Source organism: Bufo bufo, chromosome 3 (assembly GCF_905171765.1).
Source record: "Bufo bufo chromosome 3, aBufBuf1.1, whole genome shotgun sequence".
NCBI lineage: Eukaryota > Metazoa > Chordata > Amphibia > Anura > Bufonidae > Bufo > Bufo bufo.
In genome coordinates this window covers 467,299,168-467,318,806 of record NC_053391.1, presented here as the reverse complement: position 1 = coordinate 467,318,806, position 19,639 = coordinate 467,299,168, and the positions used below count along the sequence as shown (strand labels likewise).

The following is a 19,639-nucleotide window of genomic DNA, read 5'->3' as shown; positions in this document are numbered from 1 at the left end:
ATAAGCACAGATCTGTGTGCCGTGAGATTCATGGCATAGGTTTCCATGGCTGAGCAGCTGTGTGCAAGCCTTACGTTACAAAACACAATTAGAACAATTGGTTGCAGTGATGCAAAGGACTATGGATTCTGGAGCAGTGGAAACATGCTCTGTGGAGTGATGAAACATGCTTCTATATCTGGCAGTCTGATGGATAAGTCAGGGTTCGGAGAACGCCATGAGAATGTTATCTGTCTAGCTGGCGTATGACCCTTAGTTCCAGTGAACCTTAATGTTTTAGCATTCCAAGACATTTTGGACAAGTGCATGTTTCCAACTTGGTGAGAACAATTTGGGGAAGGCCCTTTTCTGTTCTACCATGACTGTGTCCCAGTGCACAAAGCAGGGTTCATAAAAGCATGGTTGGATGAGTATGGTATAGAACAGGAATGCTCAACCTGTGGCACTCCAGCTGTTGCAAAACTACAACTCCCAGCATGCCCGGATCAGCCTACAGGAGGGCATGATGGGAGTTGTAGTTTTACAACAGTTGGAGGACCGCAGGTTGAGCATCCCTGGCATAGAAGAAATTGACTGGCCCACCTAGGCCCTTGACCTCAACTCCACCAAACACCTTTGAACTTTGAAAGGAGATTGTGAGCCAGGCCTTCTCATACAACATCAGTGTCTGACCCCACAAAGCAGGGTTCATAAAAGCATGGTTGGATGAGTATGGTATAGAACAGGAATGCTCAACCTGTGGCCCTCCAGCTGTTGCAAAACTACAACTCCCAGCATGCCCGGATCAGCCTACAGGAGGGCATGATGGGAGTTGTAGTTTTACAACAGTTGGAGGACCGCAGGTTGAGCATCCCTGGCATAGAAGAAATTGACTGGCCCACCTAGGCCCTTGACCTCAACTCCACCAAACACCTTTGAACTTTGAAAGGAGATTGTGAGCCACGCCTTCTCATCCAACATCAGTGTCTGACCTCATATATGTTTTTCTGGATAAATGGCCAAAAGTCCCACAGACATAAAACAAAATCTTGTTGAAGGCTTTCCCAGAAGAGTGTAGAGTAATTACATATTAGAATAGGATGTCATAAAGATTTCCTGTACGTGTAATGTGTAGGTGTCCCTATACTTTTGTCCATATAGTGTGCCTTTGAATAGTGACCCCATACAAAACATGCATGGTCTCACTGGTGGCCAGAATCTACATATACTGTTGGCCTCTCCATCATCAAAATAAACACCCAAATGCAAATATATTTCATGGTATTGTTATTCCTACAAATCCAAGTGGTAGAATCAATTTGTAAACACACATAATACAGCAGGAAGCCGGTCTCATAAGTGTTACATTATACATTATATATATATTTATAAAAAAAAAATGTACATATCAATTAACAAAATTAGTATATACTATTTTGCTAACATAAATTACTAAACTATAAATTTAGTGCTGGAAAATTGTATTTTATTATATGTAATTATTGTATTGAGCATCTGTTCTGCTGTGTAAAAGAATGATAATGTTTTTAATATTCCAGATACTATACTGAATGATATGGGGAAACAAAAATGCAACATTAATACCACCATATTTCAGACACTCAGCTCCATGTACAACTAGTATGCCATCAAGCTCAAGTCTTTCTCAACCTTCCTTAGAAACAATTTTCTTGTGTTCTTTTTAGCGGCTGTACAATAACTAATGCAACTTGGGACATATCAGAGAATTTTGCTGTCATTTACATAATATCCAAAAAGGTCAGAAAACAGATCTTGTGTTACAACATGCCTAAGATTTTCTTTGTACAGAAAATGAAAATGTATATACTTATCAAAAACATACAAGGATTTTAACAAATATTTATATTTCTTAAACAAAACCTAAAATATAGTACAAAAATAAGAGGAGTCAACAGCATAAGGCACTGTATATCTCCTAGCACCTTATGAATTAAGGAATCGGCTTCTGTTGCTGGAAAGTATCAGTGCGTTATAAACATTATGTAATTTCAAAGTGCCATCTTGTATGTAATAAAAGGACCTAGTCTTGGCTGTCTTTCCTTTCGATTGGACAAGAACCATTTAGAACAGAGTTAGTTATGGAAATTCCTATAACGCACTTTACTCTTTTTCTTGTACAATAGTGAGGTACATTATATAGTATTTGGCTTCTTGTATAACAAAAATAGCACCATTGGTGTAAAATTTTGGTCTTTTAAGTCTGTCTCATGCATACTTGACAGCGGCTGACATGTGTACGGAGATCTCCAGCTTTGAGAGTTGACGGAGTAGGCTTCCTATGGAAATAAAAATTGATAACAAATTAGTCTGTGTAAATTATGATAGCAGATTAACCACATGTAAAGTGATGTTGTAATATACTTAATCAATGATCAGCTGCACGGCAAGGCTCTTAAATACAGTATATAAATTCTGATATTAGAGTTTTTGGGAATTCAATGAAAGATCAACTATTGCAAGTAATGAACTGCATTTGCAAAGTGAAAAGAAGGTAACGCAACCTCAACAGGGAATTAAATAAAATATGACATTAATCTACAAATGCTGATGCTGCCGTATTATTTGCTGAATTTGTCACAGTGAAAAAAATGAAACAATGAAATGGTGGACACTTCCAGCAGAAAGGGGTATTTTTAACTCAATATTCATAGAAAATTATGTTTAAGAATTTTTGGTGGTTTTTCTTTTTCATTGAAAATTAAATACAAAATATTGTCCTTCCTTAGCAGTCAGCACATACAGATAAAACCCGAGCACTAGCTCAGCTATTTTATGCCTCGCGGTCTCATAGCGGTAAATAGAGAGGTGGCAGCACTTGCATGGCTTGCTCCGCATTCTTTTCTATGGAACTTCGGAAAATAGCCAAATGCAATTTGGGGCCCCATTCTGGAGATAGGAGAGGATTGCGGAGGGTCCACCACTAGCTGACATTTATGGTATATCTAGCGATATGTTATAAATATTGAGAACACTGTAAGGCCAATAAAAGTTAACCGAGGGAGGGTTAACATGTTGCTTTTGTGCTGCTTTTTAAAAATGCATCAGAAAACATGCTTTTTTACGGATGCCAAAAGCACACAGATGATCCAAGTGCTTTCTACATCCATATGTCCGTTCCACAAAAAAATGGAACATGTCCTATACTTGACCACAAAATGCGGACCATTGAAGTCAATGGGTCTGAAAAAAATGTGGTAAAATATAAAAATGTGGTTATCCTTTCCAAATATAATGTATGTGCTATTTGGAATGAGGAGGACTGGTATGGAAGTTGAATGGTTACAAGAATAATTTAAGAAAATCTTACAGTCTATTGTTCCATATGTGAATATGGATGTCCTTGAAGTATCATTACTGAAGGGCAGAGCCCTCCTTCTTATAGGCTTCACTTGTGTCTTCTCATCTTGTCCTTGTTCTTCCAGCAGCAACCCCCAACAGAGAGTAGGGAGACCCCCTTCTTCCCTTGTCTGTCTCTGTCAGTTATATATACCATAGATCTAGGCATATCTTACACAATGTATGTGCTTTACATTGTGATATATATGGAAATCTTAAAATATAGACCTTGACGTATCCATACAGATCTTCCATCATCCTTGTGTATTAATATAGATGATGTCAGTGTGTAGTGTACAAAATATTTTACATTAAATACCAATTATTACTATATCACATAATGTTTAACAAATGCGGATCCAACACAGACAGTATCCATATTTTGCGGATCCGCAATTTACAGACTGCAAAACACATATGGTCGTGTACATGAAGCCTTAAAAACACATAATTCCCATAGAAATGCCTGCAAACTTTTGCGCATGTTATGTTTCTTTTCAATATAATCAAGTTAACATGTAAATTGTAATAGTGGAGTAACATTTCCAGAAATATTGAAGTTTGTTCCTTGCAGACAAGAAAAATCAAAAGAACATGCAGAACATGCCCAAATATATGCAAACGTAGAATATATCTACATGTAATTATTTGTGATTGATTCAACAGTTAAAAATACTAACAGGCCTACAGAATGGGGGAAAACCATCACCAGATTAGGCACAAACATTAGAAAAATGCCAAAATCAGACCCAGAGAATGGAACTTCATCCCAGATTCCAAAAATCTTTTCACTAGACAAGCCATTTACTGTACAAAGATGCATTAAAAAAATAATAGCTGAGAACGTTCTCTGTTGGAAACCATATCTAAGTGTATCATTTGATGTATTTAGTACCAGAGATTCATATTTTGTCCATACATTTGAACTAGTTTTTCTAAAATTAACTAAAATATACCAAAGATTCAATGCAAAATTGTCAACTCACTTGAACATTTCACTCCTCTCTATTGTAGCAAGCCAAAAGCTGTAAGTATTGGCATAATAGTTGCAGGTCCCTCGTCCATGGCACTCAATGAAAGGCACACTGCGGAATTCTTCTAAACAAGACCCTGGTGATGCCAATGCTTGGCCTGAGCCTTCTGCACCAGCACTGGTTTGCTAGAATTATAAAGAAGATTTAAATTAGAAAATGAAAGTCAAATTTAACATGAAATCTACCTCTATGAGAACATGGCAGGAACCCCCCCCCCCCCCCCCCTCCCACATACACACCAAAAGCACTCACCATTACAAATGAATATCCGATCCACAATGAAATCCATCCACCTGGACAAGGGGGTATCTGAATTGTTTGACTATGAACTGCCATTATCATAGCAGGGGCCTCACAAACACTGCACCTATTAAAAATAATCAATCGTTGTATACCATCAGTAAAGTATGAAACAATAAACTTGTAGCCAATTACTGTAATACAAGAAAATATGGTAGAACAGGCCTTGTAGTTTTGATATGTATGAAACCAACCAAGACTCATATTTCAGAAAGAGGCCAACTAAACTTAGAAGTTAGAAATAAATTGGTGGGACTCAGGGGTGTACACAGGGCTCCATAACAAAACTTAGTATGGGCTCCTGTAAATAGTTTCCCAACAGTGTATGCACATCAATCACTCCCCAGATTTCTGACAAATGTACTTTTTTATCAAGACATTTTAATTAAATACAAATTGTAATAAGAAAAAGTTGCCTTTGGCCTTGCCAACTTTATCCGACTTTTATGTCAAATATATGGTGCTCATTCTGAACACCATGTTTTTCAATTTATTTATACCAGAAAATTGGCAAAAATACATTAAAAAAATCTGCTTCTCTTCCACTACAAAGCTAGCTGGCTGTCTGTAGCCACCACTATGGGAGGCTCAGTGAATAGGAATTAATACAACTGCCATGGAACCTGTAATAATCTCTTTGAATTGCTCTCCCCCTAGTGGTGACTGCGTCAAAGTACAGTGTTTTCATACAGGGAAGAGAATAACAAGTTCCGTGCTGCCCTCCCCCCTCTCCCCATAGCAGTTGCGTGGTCTGCCTCTATTGCAGGTATGCCACTGGTGGGATTTCTAGTAGGCCAAAACTATTATTCATTGATAAACTTCACCCAGCTAACATTCGTTATGGTTGAAATTGTCCATTTTCATCAACTTTACTGTGAATGGGCGCCTTTAGTAGGAACAAGCAAAACCAAATATGAAATCACTTTAACCTCAACAGCCACTTTACAATTGGAAAAACTCTCCTGAAAATGTCACTTTTTTTATTGTAGATTTAAAATTACGTCTGAAGTTAATATACAGTAGTTGCCGCACAACTTAGGTGACTAAAGTGCATTTTAAACCCTTAATAAATTAAAGGGGTTGTCCCATCTAGCAATTTCATACTCACCTGCTGCGAGCTGCGCTGTTCACTTCCTGGTTTCCGGCTTGTGAGGCTGGGCGGGCTTAGTGAGCTTGATTGAAGGCTTGTCCCGGCTGAGCCGCGCATCGCTGTCTTGAACGTGCACGCCGCCGCACATGAGTAATGGTGACTTCTTCCTGGCCAGTATAGTACAGAGCCTCGAACGCGCACGCCGCCGTGCATGCGCAATGGTGAGTTCTTCCTGGCCGAGTATAGTACAGAGCTGTGCTGCATACAGAGCATGCGCATCTCTGTACTATGCTCGGCCAGGAAGAAGTCACCATTGCGCGTGCGCTGTGGTGTGTGTGTTCGTGGCTCTGTATTATACTGGCCAGGAAGAAGTCACCATGGCACATGCGCGGCGGCGTGCACGTTCAAGACAGTGATATGAGCGTTCAAGAAAGCGATGTGCGGCCTGGCCGGGGGAAGAAAATGTGTTCTACGCAGGCGCGGCCCACTGATGCGGCACACAAACGGTGACCGTATCTAGTGGATACCAGAAGACAACAGTGGGGTAGGATTGAAAGATTTTTTCCAAGATAGGTAGGGATTTACTAAAGGAACATAATTACAAAAATGATCACAGGCACTTCTATAACAAATTAAAATAGGATCAATGAGGTGGGAATACCCCTTAAACTAATTTTAGCCTTAAAGGGGTTATCCCATCATAATGATCACTGTTAAATCTGTTAATGATTTGACAGTGATCATTTTTGTAAATATATTTGATTAACAAATTCCCACCGTTTAGGATAAAAAATTCATCCCCACTTACCTCATTGTTGTCATTCGGTCTCCCCTGGTTACGGCCACTGCTCTTCTCCAGAATCCCGGTGGCCGCGCTTGCGCAGAAGACTCCTTTTTTTCTCCCGGCCAAGCCACTTGCTGTCCTGAACGCGCACGACGCCGCGCAGGCGCGATGGTGTCTTCTTCCCGGCCAGAATAGTACAGAGCCGCGAACGCGCACGCCGGCTCTATACTACACTGGCCAGGAATAAGTCACCATGGCGCATGCGCGGTGGCTTGTGCGTTCAGTCCTGCGTGTGGCCCGGCCGGGAGAAGACTTCAATCAAGATGAAGCCCGCCCCCAGCCAGAATCCAGGAAGTGAACGGCGCGCTGGCAGCAGGTAAGTATGAAAAGGCGAAGTGGGATAAACCCTTTAATGACAGTATCATTTTTCCCTCTCTGTGTTCGAGCAGTCGCAACTTTTTTATTCAATTTAGCTATATGAGACATTGAATTTTGTGGGATAAATTGCAGTTTTATTTAGGAACCATTTTGGGGTACATATTATTTTATTTTAGTGGGTAAGAAAAAAAATCTGCAATTTTAACATTATTTTGGGCGGTTTATTTTTTACAGTGTTCAAATTCCAGTATAATTAACCCTTTCCTGAGGTCTTACAGATGGCGACTGCACTGGAGCGGAGCAAGCGACATAGCTATCGGATGCCTGCTGTTTCATAAAGCAGACACCGACAGCTAATGTACGCAATTGGCGGTAGTGCCGAATGCTGCCCTTTAACTCTTCAGATGCTGTAGTCAAATATAACCACGGCATCTGAGAAGCCGGAAACCCGGAAGCGCCCAGTTTGCAGGCAGGAATGCCTCCCATGGGTGGAATATGCTATGGGGGTCAGAATATGGTGATGGAAAAAAAATAACATTTAAAACAAAAGTTTTAATTTATTTTTTAAGTATTAAGACGCAAGAAAAACTATACAAATGTGGTATCGCCGTAATCATACTGACCTGGAAAATAAAGATCACAAGTCAGTTTTACAGCATTATGAACACAGTAAAAACAAAACCGATAAAACTGTGGCGGAATCACGTTTTTTCCCAATTCCACCCATTTTGGAATTTTTTTCTAGTTTCCCACTACATTGTATCCCATGTTAAATGGTGGCATAAGATAGTAAAACTTGCCCTGTAAAAAAACAAGCTGTCATAAGGCTATGTGAATGGAAAAATAAAAAAAAGTTATGGCTCTGGGAAGGCAGGGAGCGAAAAATGAAAATGCAAAAACGGAAAATCACTGTATCAGGAAAGGGTTAATATAACTTTTTAAACTTGTTTTTACAAAATAATCTGTTTTTGTGTCATTGCATTCCAAGACCCAAAAAGTTTTTATTTTTCTGTATGACGCCTATTATATTAGATTCCTCTCTAGTCATAATGGTTATTGCTATTACTGTAGTGTGTAACAGATATCGCTAGAAAAGAAGACTGCATTTTCTATGGTAAAGATAGGATATGGACAGGAGGAACAGCAAAAAATTGAAACTTTATTGATGTTTTCGGGAGGGATTACACATGTTTGGTGTGACTTGACACCATAATCCAGACGCTGGTAAAAATCTGGGTCATGGTATCAATAAATGGGGTAGTTTGGCTCATCCTGGATAAAAAGAGTCCCATATGTGACAATAAAAGATCAAGTATGCTCTCTGATTGATAGAGTGGAGGAGGATAGATAACATGAGCAAAAGTCCATGTTACCCACCCCCTGAGGTCAAGAGACAGGATGTTTTTTCTCTTCTCCATGCAGCCTGTCAGCTCTCCACTGCTCCCTTACAGACTGGCTGAGATCACAGCTAGCTGAAAGAGGGGGGGGGGGGGGGGGCTGCTTTAAACCTTTCATATCTTGGGCTATGTAGAGGTCTGGTCTTTTAAAAGTTGACAATCTATGCTTTAAAACGAGACCAGGATTGAAGCATTAATTGCTATAGTTAGGTAGGACACCTAGAGCTAATGTCTGGAATCAGTGACAATGCCAATCTCAGACACAACCCCTCAGATGCTATCAATTGTGACCACGGCATCTGAGGCGACTCTACCTAGGAACGCTGTGCTTCTGGGGCCTAAAACTTCCCCACATGGAGATAAGGGAAGCTGTTCATTCTTTTTAATAGTTTGGGTCTCCCTGAAGGAACCAAGGCTAATACAGGTTAATTTCATAGAAACAAAGCAAATCTTCCATATATTGCAATGGTAGTTGATTGTAGTGTAAGGGAGAAGCAATCCGAAGAGCGCATATTAAAGACCCTTAAGGGGACTTAAAAAGGTAAAAAAATAAAAATTTGGAAAAAGCTTTTTTAATTAAAAAAATATAAAAATACAAATCAATCTTCTTTCCCCATAATAAAAATAAACAATAAAAAATAAACATCATAGCCACTGCCGTGTCCCAAAATGGCCATACTATTAACCACTTCCCATCTGGGCCCTTTGCCCCCTTCCTGACCAGGCCAAATTTTGCAAAACTGACATATCTCACGTTATGTGGTAATAACTTTGGAACGCCTTTATTTATCCAAGTCATTCAGAGATTGTTTTCTCGTGACACATTGTACTTCATGATAGTCATAAATTTGAGTCAAAATATTTCACCTTTATTTATGAAAAAATCCCAAATTTACCCAAAAATTTGAAAAATTCGCAATTTTCTAAATTTCAATTTCTCTGCTTTTAAAACAGAAAGTGATACCTCATAAAATATTTATTATTTAACATTCCCCATATGTCTACTTTATGTTGGCATCATTTTGGAAATGTCATTTTATTTTTTTAGGACGTTAGAAGGCTTAGAAGTTTAGAAGCAATTCTTCAAATTTTTAAGAAAATTGCCAAAACCCACTTTATAAGGACCAGTTCAGGTCTGAAGTCACTTTGTGGGGCCTACATAGTGGATTCCCCCAATAAATGACCCCATTGTAGAAACTACACCCCTCAAGGTATTCAAAACCGATTTTACAAACTTTGTTAACCCTTTAGGCGTTCCACAAGAATTAAAGGAAAATGGAGATCAAATTTTTAAATTTCACTTTTTTGGCAGATTTTCCATTTTAATCAATTTTTTTCTTTAACACATCGATGGTTAACAGCCAAACAAAACTCAATATTTATTACCCAGATTCTGCGGTTTACAGAAACACCCCACATGTGGTCGTAAACTGCTGTATGGGCACACGGCAGGGCGCAGAAGATAAGGAACTCCACATGGTTTTTAGATGCCATGTCCCATTTGAAGCCCCCTGATGCACCCTTACAGTAGAAACTCCCAAGAAGTGACCCCATTTTGGAAACTAGGGAATAAGGTGCCAGTTTTATTAGTACTATTTTTGGGTACATATGATTTTTTGATCATTCATTATAACACTTTATGGGGCAAGGTGACCAAAAAATTGGTTGTTTTAGCACAGTTTCTATTTATTTATTTTTACAGCGTTCACCTGAGGGGTTCAGTCAAGTGACATTTTTATAGAGCAGATTGTTACGGACGTGGCGATACCTAATATGTATACTTTTTCTCATTTATTAAAGTTTTACACAATAATAGCATTTTTGAAACCAAAAAATTATGTTTTAATGTGTCCATGTTCTGAGAGCTATAGTTTTTTTATTTTTTGAGAGATTTTCTTATGTAGGGGCTCATTTTTTGCGGGATGAGGTGACGGTTTTATTGGTACTATTTTGTGGGACATACGCGTTTTTGATCACTTGGTGTTGCACCTTTTGTGATGCAAGGTGACAAAAATTGCTTGTTTTGACACAGTTTTTATTTTTTTACGGTGTTCACCCGAGTGGTTAGGTCATGTGATATTTTTATAGAGCTGGTTTTTACAGGCGCGGCAATACTAAATATGTCTATTTTATGTTATTTTTTCTATTTTAAATTTTTTTTTTTATTCCTTACCTGGGATTTTTTTTTTTTTTACATGTGAAACTTTTTTTTATTTTATTTTTTCAACCTTTTATTTTATTTTTATTTTATTTTACACTTTTCGTCCCCCATAAGGTCATACAAGACCTCTGGGGGACATTTACTTCACTTTTTATTTTTTTTTACACTGTTGATTTCTCCTGTAACTGGGGCTGACATAGTAGCCCCAGTTACAGGACAAATGCACCCCTATAGAGGCTGTACAGCAGCAATCCTGCGCTGTACAGCCTCACAGCAGGGCTGATCGAGGTCTCTGAGAGACCTCACACAGCTCCTGCACTCTCCGGTCACGGCGGTCACATGACCGCCGGGCCGGAACAGGAAGCGCACAGCGCTTCCTTCTCTGCAGACACAGCGCTCGGTGAGCGCTGTGTCTGCAGCGATCGTGAAGGCAGGGACACCTGGGAACTGTCCCTGCCTTGTCTTAGGGTTGCCCTGCTGTCACTGACAGCGGGCAACCCGATCAGCAGCTGCACGATTAGCGTGCAGCTGCTATTTCTGACAGGACGTTTTAAAACGTGCTGTCAGAAATAGACGTCCACCCATAGGACGTTTATATCCTATGGGCGGACGTGAGGCGGTTAAATTATAAATGTATTTATCCCATATATGGTGAATGCCATAACGGAAGATCTCAGATCCGGAGGGAGAGGGAAAGTGGGGGAGTGGGGGAGCCTGCAGGGATATCCTATATCTAGCTTCTACAGGGCCCAAGATATGAAATGTTAAAGCAGCCCTTCCCCTGCTACCTAAGGTTTTCTAAAAGCCCGAGCACAGCTCAGGCAAAATTGCTAAAGGGTTAAGGAGTAATCACAAGCAGCACTCAGCTATTTCTGGTAGATCCTATAAAGATGACTGGCAGTGCTCATGTTCAACCTGTTTGTTCATTCATTTCAGAAGGTTCTGAAAGACTCAGCCACCCCCATTCCCCTTTACATGACCTGTTGAGGTCCCAACAGTAGGAACCCCACCAATATCATAGTTATCCCCTATCCTGTTGGCAGGGGATAACTTGGCATTACCAGAATACCTCTTTAAAAGGTTTGGTTGGTTTGGACAATGCCTTACCATATAACTGTACTCCAAACTCTTCAAGAGGGAGCCTTATTCAGGTCCCCTACCCCCATGATCAACTGGGGAAAATGCTGGACCATTTTTTTATGTCTCCCTATGTTACTATGTTTAGAAATATCACATAATTCTGTAAACTATCTAGGGGATCTAATCAGTCAGGAAAAAGCTGCCAGATGTGTGCCCTGTTTGGACTCAAGATTATTGTATGACCAATAAACTATAAGACAGCAAACCGAAAAGACTGAATAAACTATAAAAAAGAAGATAAATACCCATATCTACATAGAAATCTGACAAAATCAAAACAAAGGGCAGCCTTTCCAGTTTGAATCCAGTGTAATCATGGTATAGTCATTTTTATAAAAAGGACTTCAAATATTAAATAGATCAGTTTGGTTACCTGCTGATAAAAGGCTGGATATTCTCCCCAGTTACAGGAGCCATGCTCATTGGCATCGGTTCAGGAGTGGACAACCAGTAAGAATAATCATTCCTTGATGCAAAGTTGCATACATTATTTATATTGCAGAATAGAAAAGGCATTGTGCTGAATTTACGAAGACAGCTTCCTGCAGCACCTGGAATTCATACAATGTAATTACAGATACTGAAAGTTTGGCATGATCAATAATATTTATCCAGGGGGAGTAAAAAAAATTAATGGCAGAATGATGAAAATTGGACAACAATAACTGACATTTTATGGAATAAAACAAATTCAGCATAAATCTCTTACCAAGATCTTGTCCATGGGCCCTTTCATTTCCTTGTACATAGAGCAGAGAGTAGCCATCATAGACTGGAACAGTCCCAAATGGGCACTGGGGAACTTCAATTGTTTGGCTGTGTCTTGTTATTAGGAAGCCATGAGCCATGGAAGCTTGACCAGGTAAGCCCATTGGGCCGGGCAAGCCATCTTGACCGGGTGGACCTGGATAGCCTCTTGGACCTAGAAGTTTAAAGGCACTAATGAAAATATATATCATTAGAGATGAGCGAATTTCATATTTTGAAATTCGTTCACACTTCGTTTACTGGTAAAAGGTGAATTGCGTTATGGATTCCGTTACCACAGACTATAACACAATTCTATGATGGAATGCATAACTGAATGCCTTTATAGGCATTCTGTTATTCATTCCATCATAATAAAAGTCTATGGGCTGCACAACGGATCCGTTCCTCCCTGAGTCCTCATCTCTCTATATAATGTCTTTTGGATTGTGTTATCATACTGAAATACAAATATTTGTTGTGCCATGCTTTCCTTAGAAAATATTAAATGTAAAATAACATACCAGTTGGGCCAATGGGACCCAATTCTCCTTTCTGCCCTGGGATACCATTTATTCCTGCCACCCCACTTGGTCCAGGCAAGCCAACTGCACCAACTGGGCCTATAGAAAAGTAGGTGAAGTGTTTATTTTCAGAACATAGTATTCTATTTATACAGATGATTAAGTCAACACACTTACCTTGCTCTCCTTTATGACCTGGGAAACCAGGAAAACCTTTTGGACCAGAGGGACCTGGCAGTCCAGGAGGGCCAGGGTCTCCTTTGAATATCTGAAATTGACCTGCAGGCCCTGGAGAGCCTTGTGATCCTAAGGAGAAGAAAGAACCATGTATTATATTATAATGTTACTGTATACTATATTGTTAACTTGCAGATAGAGATGAGCAAACTTTTTGGAATTAGTTTTGTGTCCGAACGAAAAGATTTGATTTGTGTCTAAATTGATTCTACCAGATTCAGTGCTCGAATTGCCCTGAAAATTGATACACGACACCGTGAGCTCTCCTGGGATATTTTTTCTATCTTGTCTTCTTGTCTTTTTCTATTTCTTCTAATTTCGTGTTCTTTCTATTCCCCCCTACCCATTTAAGCTCATTAATGTAATGAGCACAATAGCAAATAATGTCAGAATGACACTCACATACAGTATATAGCTATGGGTAATCGTATGGTTGACCTTGTTAAACAGACTGTTTAATAACACACTGTGTTGTTGCATTTATTATGCTTTTTCAAATAAAATAAAAAAAGTCCCTTGTTGGGGCAGATGGAGTTTAAACACACACAATGTTATTGGAAAAAACTGTGTGCTGTTTTCATCAAGCATTCCAACAATCATGCCTGCCTCTGTTTATACACAGACAAGTGTTAGTGTGTCAAAATTCTCCCCTTTAATTGGGAACAGTAGCAGTATAGCAAAGATGTGGAAAGGGTAGGGTAATAGTGGCATGTAGCCGCAATAGTAGTGACAGCAATAGCAGCACAGCATAGAACAGACAAGGTAGTAGATCTGTGTGTAGCTGTATATGTGTGACAGCAATAGTAGTGGCAGCAGTAGAAGCATAGCATGAAACAAACAAGGCAGTGAGTATGTGTGCGGCTGTTTACGAGTAGTAGTAGTAGTAGCGGTGGCAGTGTGTAGGGTTAATAGAAGGAAGCATCCAAATCAGCCATACACTACGGTATGGAACGGTGCGGCACCTGAGGGGTTAATAGCGGCGGACCGCAGCGCGCAGTCATAGAGGCTGGGTGCCGGGTATGAGATATGGCCGGCACCCGCAGCCTGCGTTTGTATTAAGCATAAACGATATTCATTGGTGGCGCAGTGGCCATAGCCCCTCCCCTCCTCCTCCCTGCTTTCAGCCCATTGGTGGCAGCGGCACAGGGGGGAGGGACTGCCTCCTTCTCCCCTGTGCTGTTGAGGAGAACATGGCACGCGCTGACAGCAGCGCGTCCCATGTCAGTTTAATGTGAAAGCGGCGGGTCTAGGCGCAAATGGCGACAAGACTGCAAAGTTTTAGATCGCATTTGCGACCATTTTGGTCACCATCTAGAGCCCTGTGAGGGTAGGCAGGCGGACAGGGGCATGGTGGGGCCTGTGATTAATAGCCACCATCAGCAATGGTAGATCTACTCCTCGGCTCCAGCCAGAGGGGTGTGAAAATCCTCACTGATCCATGCCTGATTAATTTTGACAAAAGTGATGTTTTGTACAGGGTAGAATTTTGTTCACTTGGTTGTAATGAGTCCGCCACCTGTCATGCTAAAAACCCTCTCTGAGGTGACACTAGAATTTGGACAAAACGGTACAGTGGGAGCAAACTGGGCCAGTTCCGATCACTGTTCTAATCTGGCTACCTAAACGTCCATGGGGTCAGTGAACACAGTATGTGCCAGAGAAAGGCCAGGTAGGACTGAACCAGGTTGCTCAGGCGATTCATCTCTGTTAGCTGATTTGCATCAGCCAGCCGTGGCACTTAAAAAAAAAACATTTCATTACGTTCATGGGACTGGACTGGCTTCTGTGAGTTCTGCTACTTGTGGTGGCAGAGATGGCAGAAAGTGGGTGACTCAGCAGGGGGTTCATAGGGGCCTCCTGGTCAGACATGCGGGCCGTAGGTGTCTGATCGCTGAAAGCTACCGCAAGCTGCATACAGTGTATCAGTGAATAATGTATACAGTAATTTGGCCTCCCTTTCATCAACAGGAAAACATTATCCTTTTTTGCTTTGATAGAGAGTATCAAAAAGCATGGCTATCTAGTAATCATCAGATTGCGTGATGCTAAGGATATGTCTGTCAGTACATAAGAAATCAAGCATAGAGCTTGCCATGGACCCAGTTGTTTCTAGTTCCATCCCCCACTGCAATGATTGGTTTTCATGGCCAGTGTCAACGTAGTCATCATCATCACCTATAGTGGTAGCTTCTCATCCTTAACCTCCTCCTGCACTTCCTCTTCCATTGGACTTTGTCTGTGTGGGGCCCCAACAACTACAATGCATCCAGCAAGATGAAGAACTTGTTCTACGCTATTTCTGCTCCCCCACCTTTTTGCATCAATGTGAGCGTCTACTCTAAGATAAATATCAGGGGGATGACATTGTTGATGCCACAGTTGTCCCTACCTACAAATCTGATAGCCTTTTCAAGGGCTTGAGTGTGTGACACACATCTCTGATGAGTTGCCACTGTCTGACCTCAAAATGACACATGTTCCCTGCTGGGGTGGTCTGGTGCAAGAGTAAATCCTTCACTGTTTTATGCTGCTCACACAGACTCTACAACATATGCAAGGTGGAATTCCAGTGAGTTGGAACGTTGCAGATCAAGCAGTGCGATGGAAGACCGTTCTGTCCTTCTAGGAGGGAATTCCTTGCCACATAAACATGGCTGAAATCACTTTACAATGTACACAAATAGTAGTAGGGAAGGGGAGTGGAAGTGCTGCTCTGCCCTTCTTTTGGGGATGGGAGGATGTCCATTGAGGATGTACAGGGGGCTAATAAGTGTGGGAACTAGAAAGACACAAATGTGGAGGTGTCAATAGGACCTAGCCTCATTGCTGTGGTGCTGCGACTCCATTGTTCCGGAAAACATTGACCCAGTAGGCTGCGAAAGACATGTATTGTCCTTTCCCATAACAGCTGATTCAGGTGGCATGTGCCTTGCTGCACAGCGAGAGTTGCAAGGAGCGGCCCATATTCTCTGCCATATGACAAGGCAGAGATGGCTTTCTTTGAGAAATAATGGTGACTAGGCCATCGAGGCTGAGCACACACCATCAGTTCCCTAAAGGCATAAAATCTACTAGATGGTACAGGACAGATTGCAACACCAGTAACTTGGCCAGGGGGGAGTTAAGCTTGCCCATCAGCAGATTGCTGGGCATGTAGTGTTGTTTCCTGGCCACAGATTTCATTATCGGTGGCTGAAGATGGAGTGGAGGAGCAGAAGTCATCTTAGTAGAAGAAGCAGTAACTGATGTTGCCGATGGCAAGGACACTGTACTGCATTGGAAGCCACCTACGGTAGCTGCCTCAAAGGAGACCAGGAGAAAGAGAACACTCTTCTTCCGATACCTGGAGGCCAGTTCTATTTTCCCAAAAGATTTAGTGATGCCTCCTCATATGCTTCAATAGATCAGTGGTGCCTACTTTTGTGTTTGAATGCACCCGGCTTACTTTCAGCCTGTAAATCTAGCAAACAGCTATACTTTTGTTTTCTGGCACTGTGGAGAAAAACTCCTAGATGAGAGATACTCACATAGAGCAAACGGCAGCCCAGCTTGGCTTACGTCTGCCGTGTTTTTTAACCTGCAACCACAGTATCAGCGGCATGACCAGTCCCCGAGCAGACCATAATAGAATTTTTTGGGGGTTCTGGCCATATGTTGCATTTGCTCTTTTTTGCTTCCATGGCCTCTCTCCTCCTCCTCTGGTCTCACCTCCTCAGCACACTGATCTGGCTCCCAGTTCTTGTCCAACACACAATCTTTGTCAGAGTTCTCACCCTCCTCACCACTTTTATCTGACTGTGATAAGTCATCAAGGACTTGGTGTTCCTCCGTATTCCCTGCTCTGTATATTCCCTGAGTGTCACTGTTGCAAGGGCCACCACAACAGTAGCTACAAGTGGCACTACTAATACCACCACCACCTCCACCAAGAGCCATGCAAGGGGTCCCCCACCTCATGCTGAACCTATTCCTCATGGCAGTCCTCACACAACTCATCAACAGGGTGACTCTTTTGAATGTCTTCTATAGTGGGTGGGGTTTTGTTGACTCTCCTTTGGAAAAAAGAAGGCACCCTACTAGGAGGGGACAGTGAAGAAAAAGATGATGAACTGAAAGGTAGTGATGGACGAACATCGGCCGGGACGTTTCGCGAAATGCGCATTCCCAGCGGTCCCCATTCACTTTAATGGTAGGCGAACCTGAAAAACCTTCAGGACATATTTGCAGCCACCAAATACTTACTAGAAGTGCACAAATAGTCCCACAACATGGACAGTGACATACCAGAGAGGGATCAATGGCAAAAATTTCCACAAAAAATATGTATTTTAATCAGGGGCCATTTTTATGCATCTTAAAGGGAGACTCTCAACAATTTTACTGTAGGCTAGTACAGGCCACACAAATTATGCATTCACCTGACAGAAAAGAACAAGTGATTATGTGGCTGGAGGTACATTAAACGGTCACTGAATAATAATTTTACTGTAGGCCACTGGAGTACAGGCCCCAAAAATTAGGCATTTACCTGACAGAAAAGAACAAGTGATTATGTAGCTGGAGGTATATTAGACGGCCAGTGGATAACAATTTTACTGTAGGCCAGTACAGGCCCCAAAAATTAGGCATTCACCTAACGAAAAAGAAAAAGTGATTATGTGGCTGGAGGTATATTAGACGGTCAGTGGATAACAATTTTACTGTAGGCCAGTACAGGCCCCAAAAATTAGGCATTCGCCTGACAGAAAAGAACTTGTGATGATGTGGCAGGAGGTGCAATTAGGCGGTCACAGGCTAAAAATTTTACTGTAGGCCAGTATAGCCCCAAAAATTAGGCATTCACCTGACAGAAAAGAATTAGTGATTAGCGTTCCCTGAGGCTGGATCGGAGGTTGACTGTCGATGGGTTGGCTGCAAGAATGATCTCATATCCGAAGTGACACCAAGGGGTTAATTGTGCGGATCACAGCCCCCTGTAAGAGATCGGGTGCTGCCAGGCAGCAGGGGGCAGTCATGTACACAGTTCGTAGTATATTCTAACTTGAAGCGTCCCCATCACTATGGGAACGCCTCTGTGTTAGAATATACTGTCGGATATGAGTTTTCACGATCTGCGATCCATCTGTATGAAAGTAGCCTACAGCCACGGATCGCGGATGCCAATCTTGTGTGCATCCGTGTTTTTTCACGGACCCATTGACTTGAATGGGTCCGTGAACCGTTGTCCGTCAAAAAAATAAGACAGGTCATATTTTTTTGACGGACAGGAAACACGGATCACGGCCGCGGATGAACAACGGTGCATTTTCCGAGTTTTCAACGGACCCATTGAAAGTCAATGGGTCCGCAGAAAATCACGGAAAACAGAACAACAGCCACGGATGCACACAACGGTCGTGTGCATGAGGCCTTAATGCAATAAAATATACTGATGCAGATATTGAAGTAAAATGTGTCTGCTGTAGCTGCATGGTATATTGAATTAACACAACGCCAACATATTTAACAGGTATGCAGTAATGCACTGAAATTCCCAACTGTAAACAATAATTAAACTGAAAAAACTGTTTTTAGAAAATAAAAAGGGTGGCAATTGGTCAGCATTTGCAGCAGAACGTATGTTATTGATACTGGAGATGCTGGTGATAAGCCTATGAACCTTAGAAACTTGAGGTTTTTACAAAAAAAGGCTGGCTGGCTGTCCATGTACAGAAACAATGAAGGTATTGCAGGATTACGTAATGCAGAACTTGCCAGCAGCTGTATCAAACTATGAAACACACAATTCTGAATGACCATTCACTCACTCGCTCTGCTTTCCCTGATAAAACCTTCCATCTACCTAATTATATCACTATACTCTCCCTATCACAGCTAGATTACTGGCTTGTGTCTGCAATTGTTTGTTTGTTTTTTTCAGACAAAGCCAAAACACATGCTTTCAGATCACAAGCTATGCACAGAATGGCGTTTTGCCTCAGGAATTTTTAACAATCTGTTTTTTATATTAATCTTTTCTGACCACAGATGCCACTAGAGTTCTCAGGAGACGGTTAGCACAAAGCAAGTGCATAATACATGTCTTTAGGGTAAGATTACACACAGGATTTGTTGTAGTCTGCAACCACGGAGCAGTAGCTGCATCCACCTGGTATACAAATGTCTACACACACAAAACGTATATTTAGATTTTTGACAAATATTAGATTTTTCATTTTATGTTAGATTCATTGGTGCAGTAGTAGACTTTATTGTTTCACTGACTATTTATAGAGCACCTACTGTACTTCATAAGACATGGGATTCAAGATAAATTTCACACATATGCATACCTTTTGGACCAGATTCTCCTCTGTCTCCCCCTTGTCCTTTCTCTCCCATAGGACCTTCTGTACCTTTCAATCCTGAAACAGAAAAAAAAAAGTTTATCCATCCTTTTCAATTATATATGTTACTTGATGTAAATGTCTTGTTCTTTCCCACCTAGATG

At 41.2% G+C, this 19,639-nt stretch overlaps 1 protein-coding gene across 1 annotated transcript in view; it reads right to left on the bottom strand.

Moving 5' to 3' along the window:
* Positions 1-1,332: 1,332 nt before the first annotated feature.
* The window catches only part of COL4A1 (collagen type IV alpha 1 chain), a 204,130-nt gene continuing 185,823 nt past the window's right edge, over positions 1,333-19,639 (bottom strand). Inside the window, exons 45-52 of the mRNA XM_040425225.1 lie at positions 19,482-19,553; positions 13,090-13,218; positions 12,913-13,011; positions 12,351-12,563; positions 12,015-12,192; positions 4,644-4,758; positions 4,344-4,516; positions 1,333-2,297 (exon numbers count right to left, since the gene is read on the bottom strand). Of these exons, the coding sequence (XP_040281159.1) occupies positions 2,216-2,297; positions 4,344-4,516; positions 4,644-4,758; positions 12,015-12,192; positions 12,351-12,563; positions 12,913-13,011; positions 13,090-13,218; positions 19,482-19,553 (1,061 nt within the window). The 3' untranslated portion in view covers positions 1,333-2,215. The remainder of the gene's footprint in view (positions 2,298-4,343; positions 4,517-4,643; positions 4,759-12,014; positions 12,193-12,350; positions 12,564-12,912; positions 13,012-13,089; positions 13,219-19,481; positions 19,554-19,639) is intronic.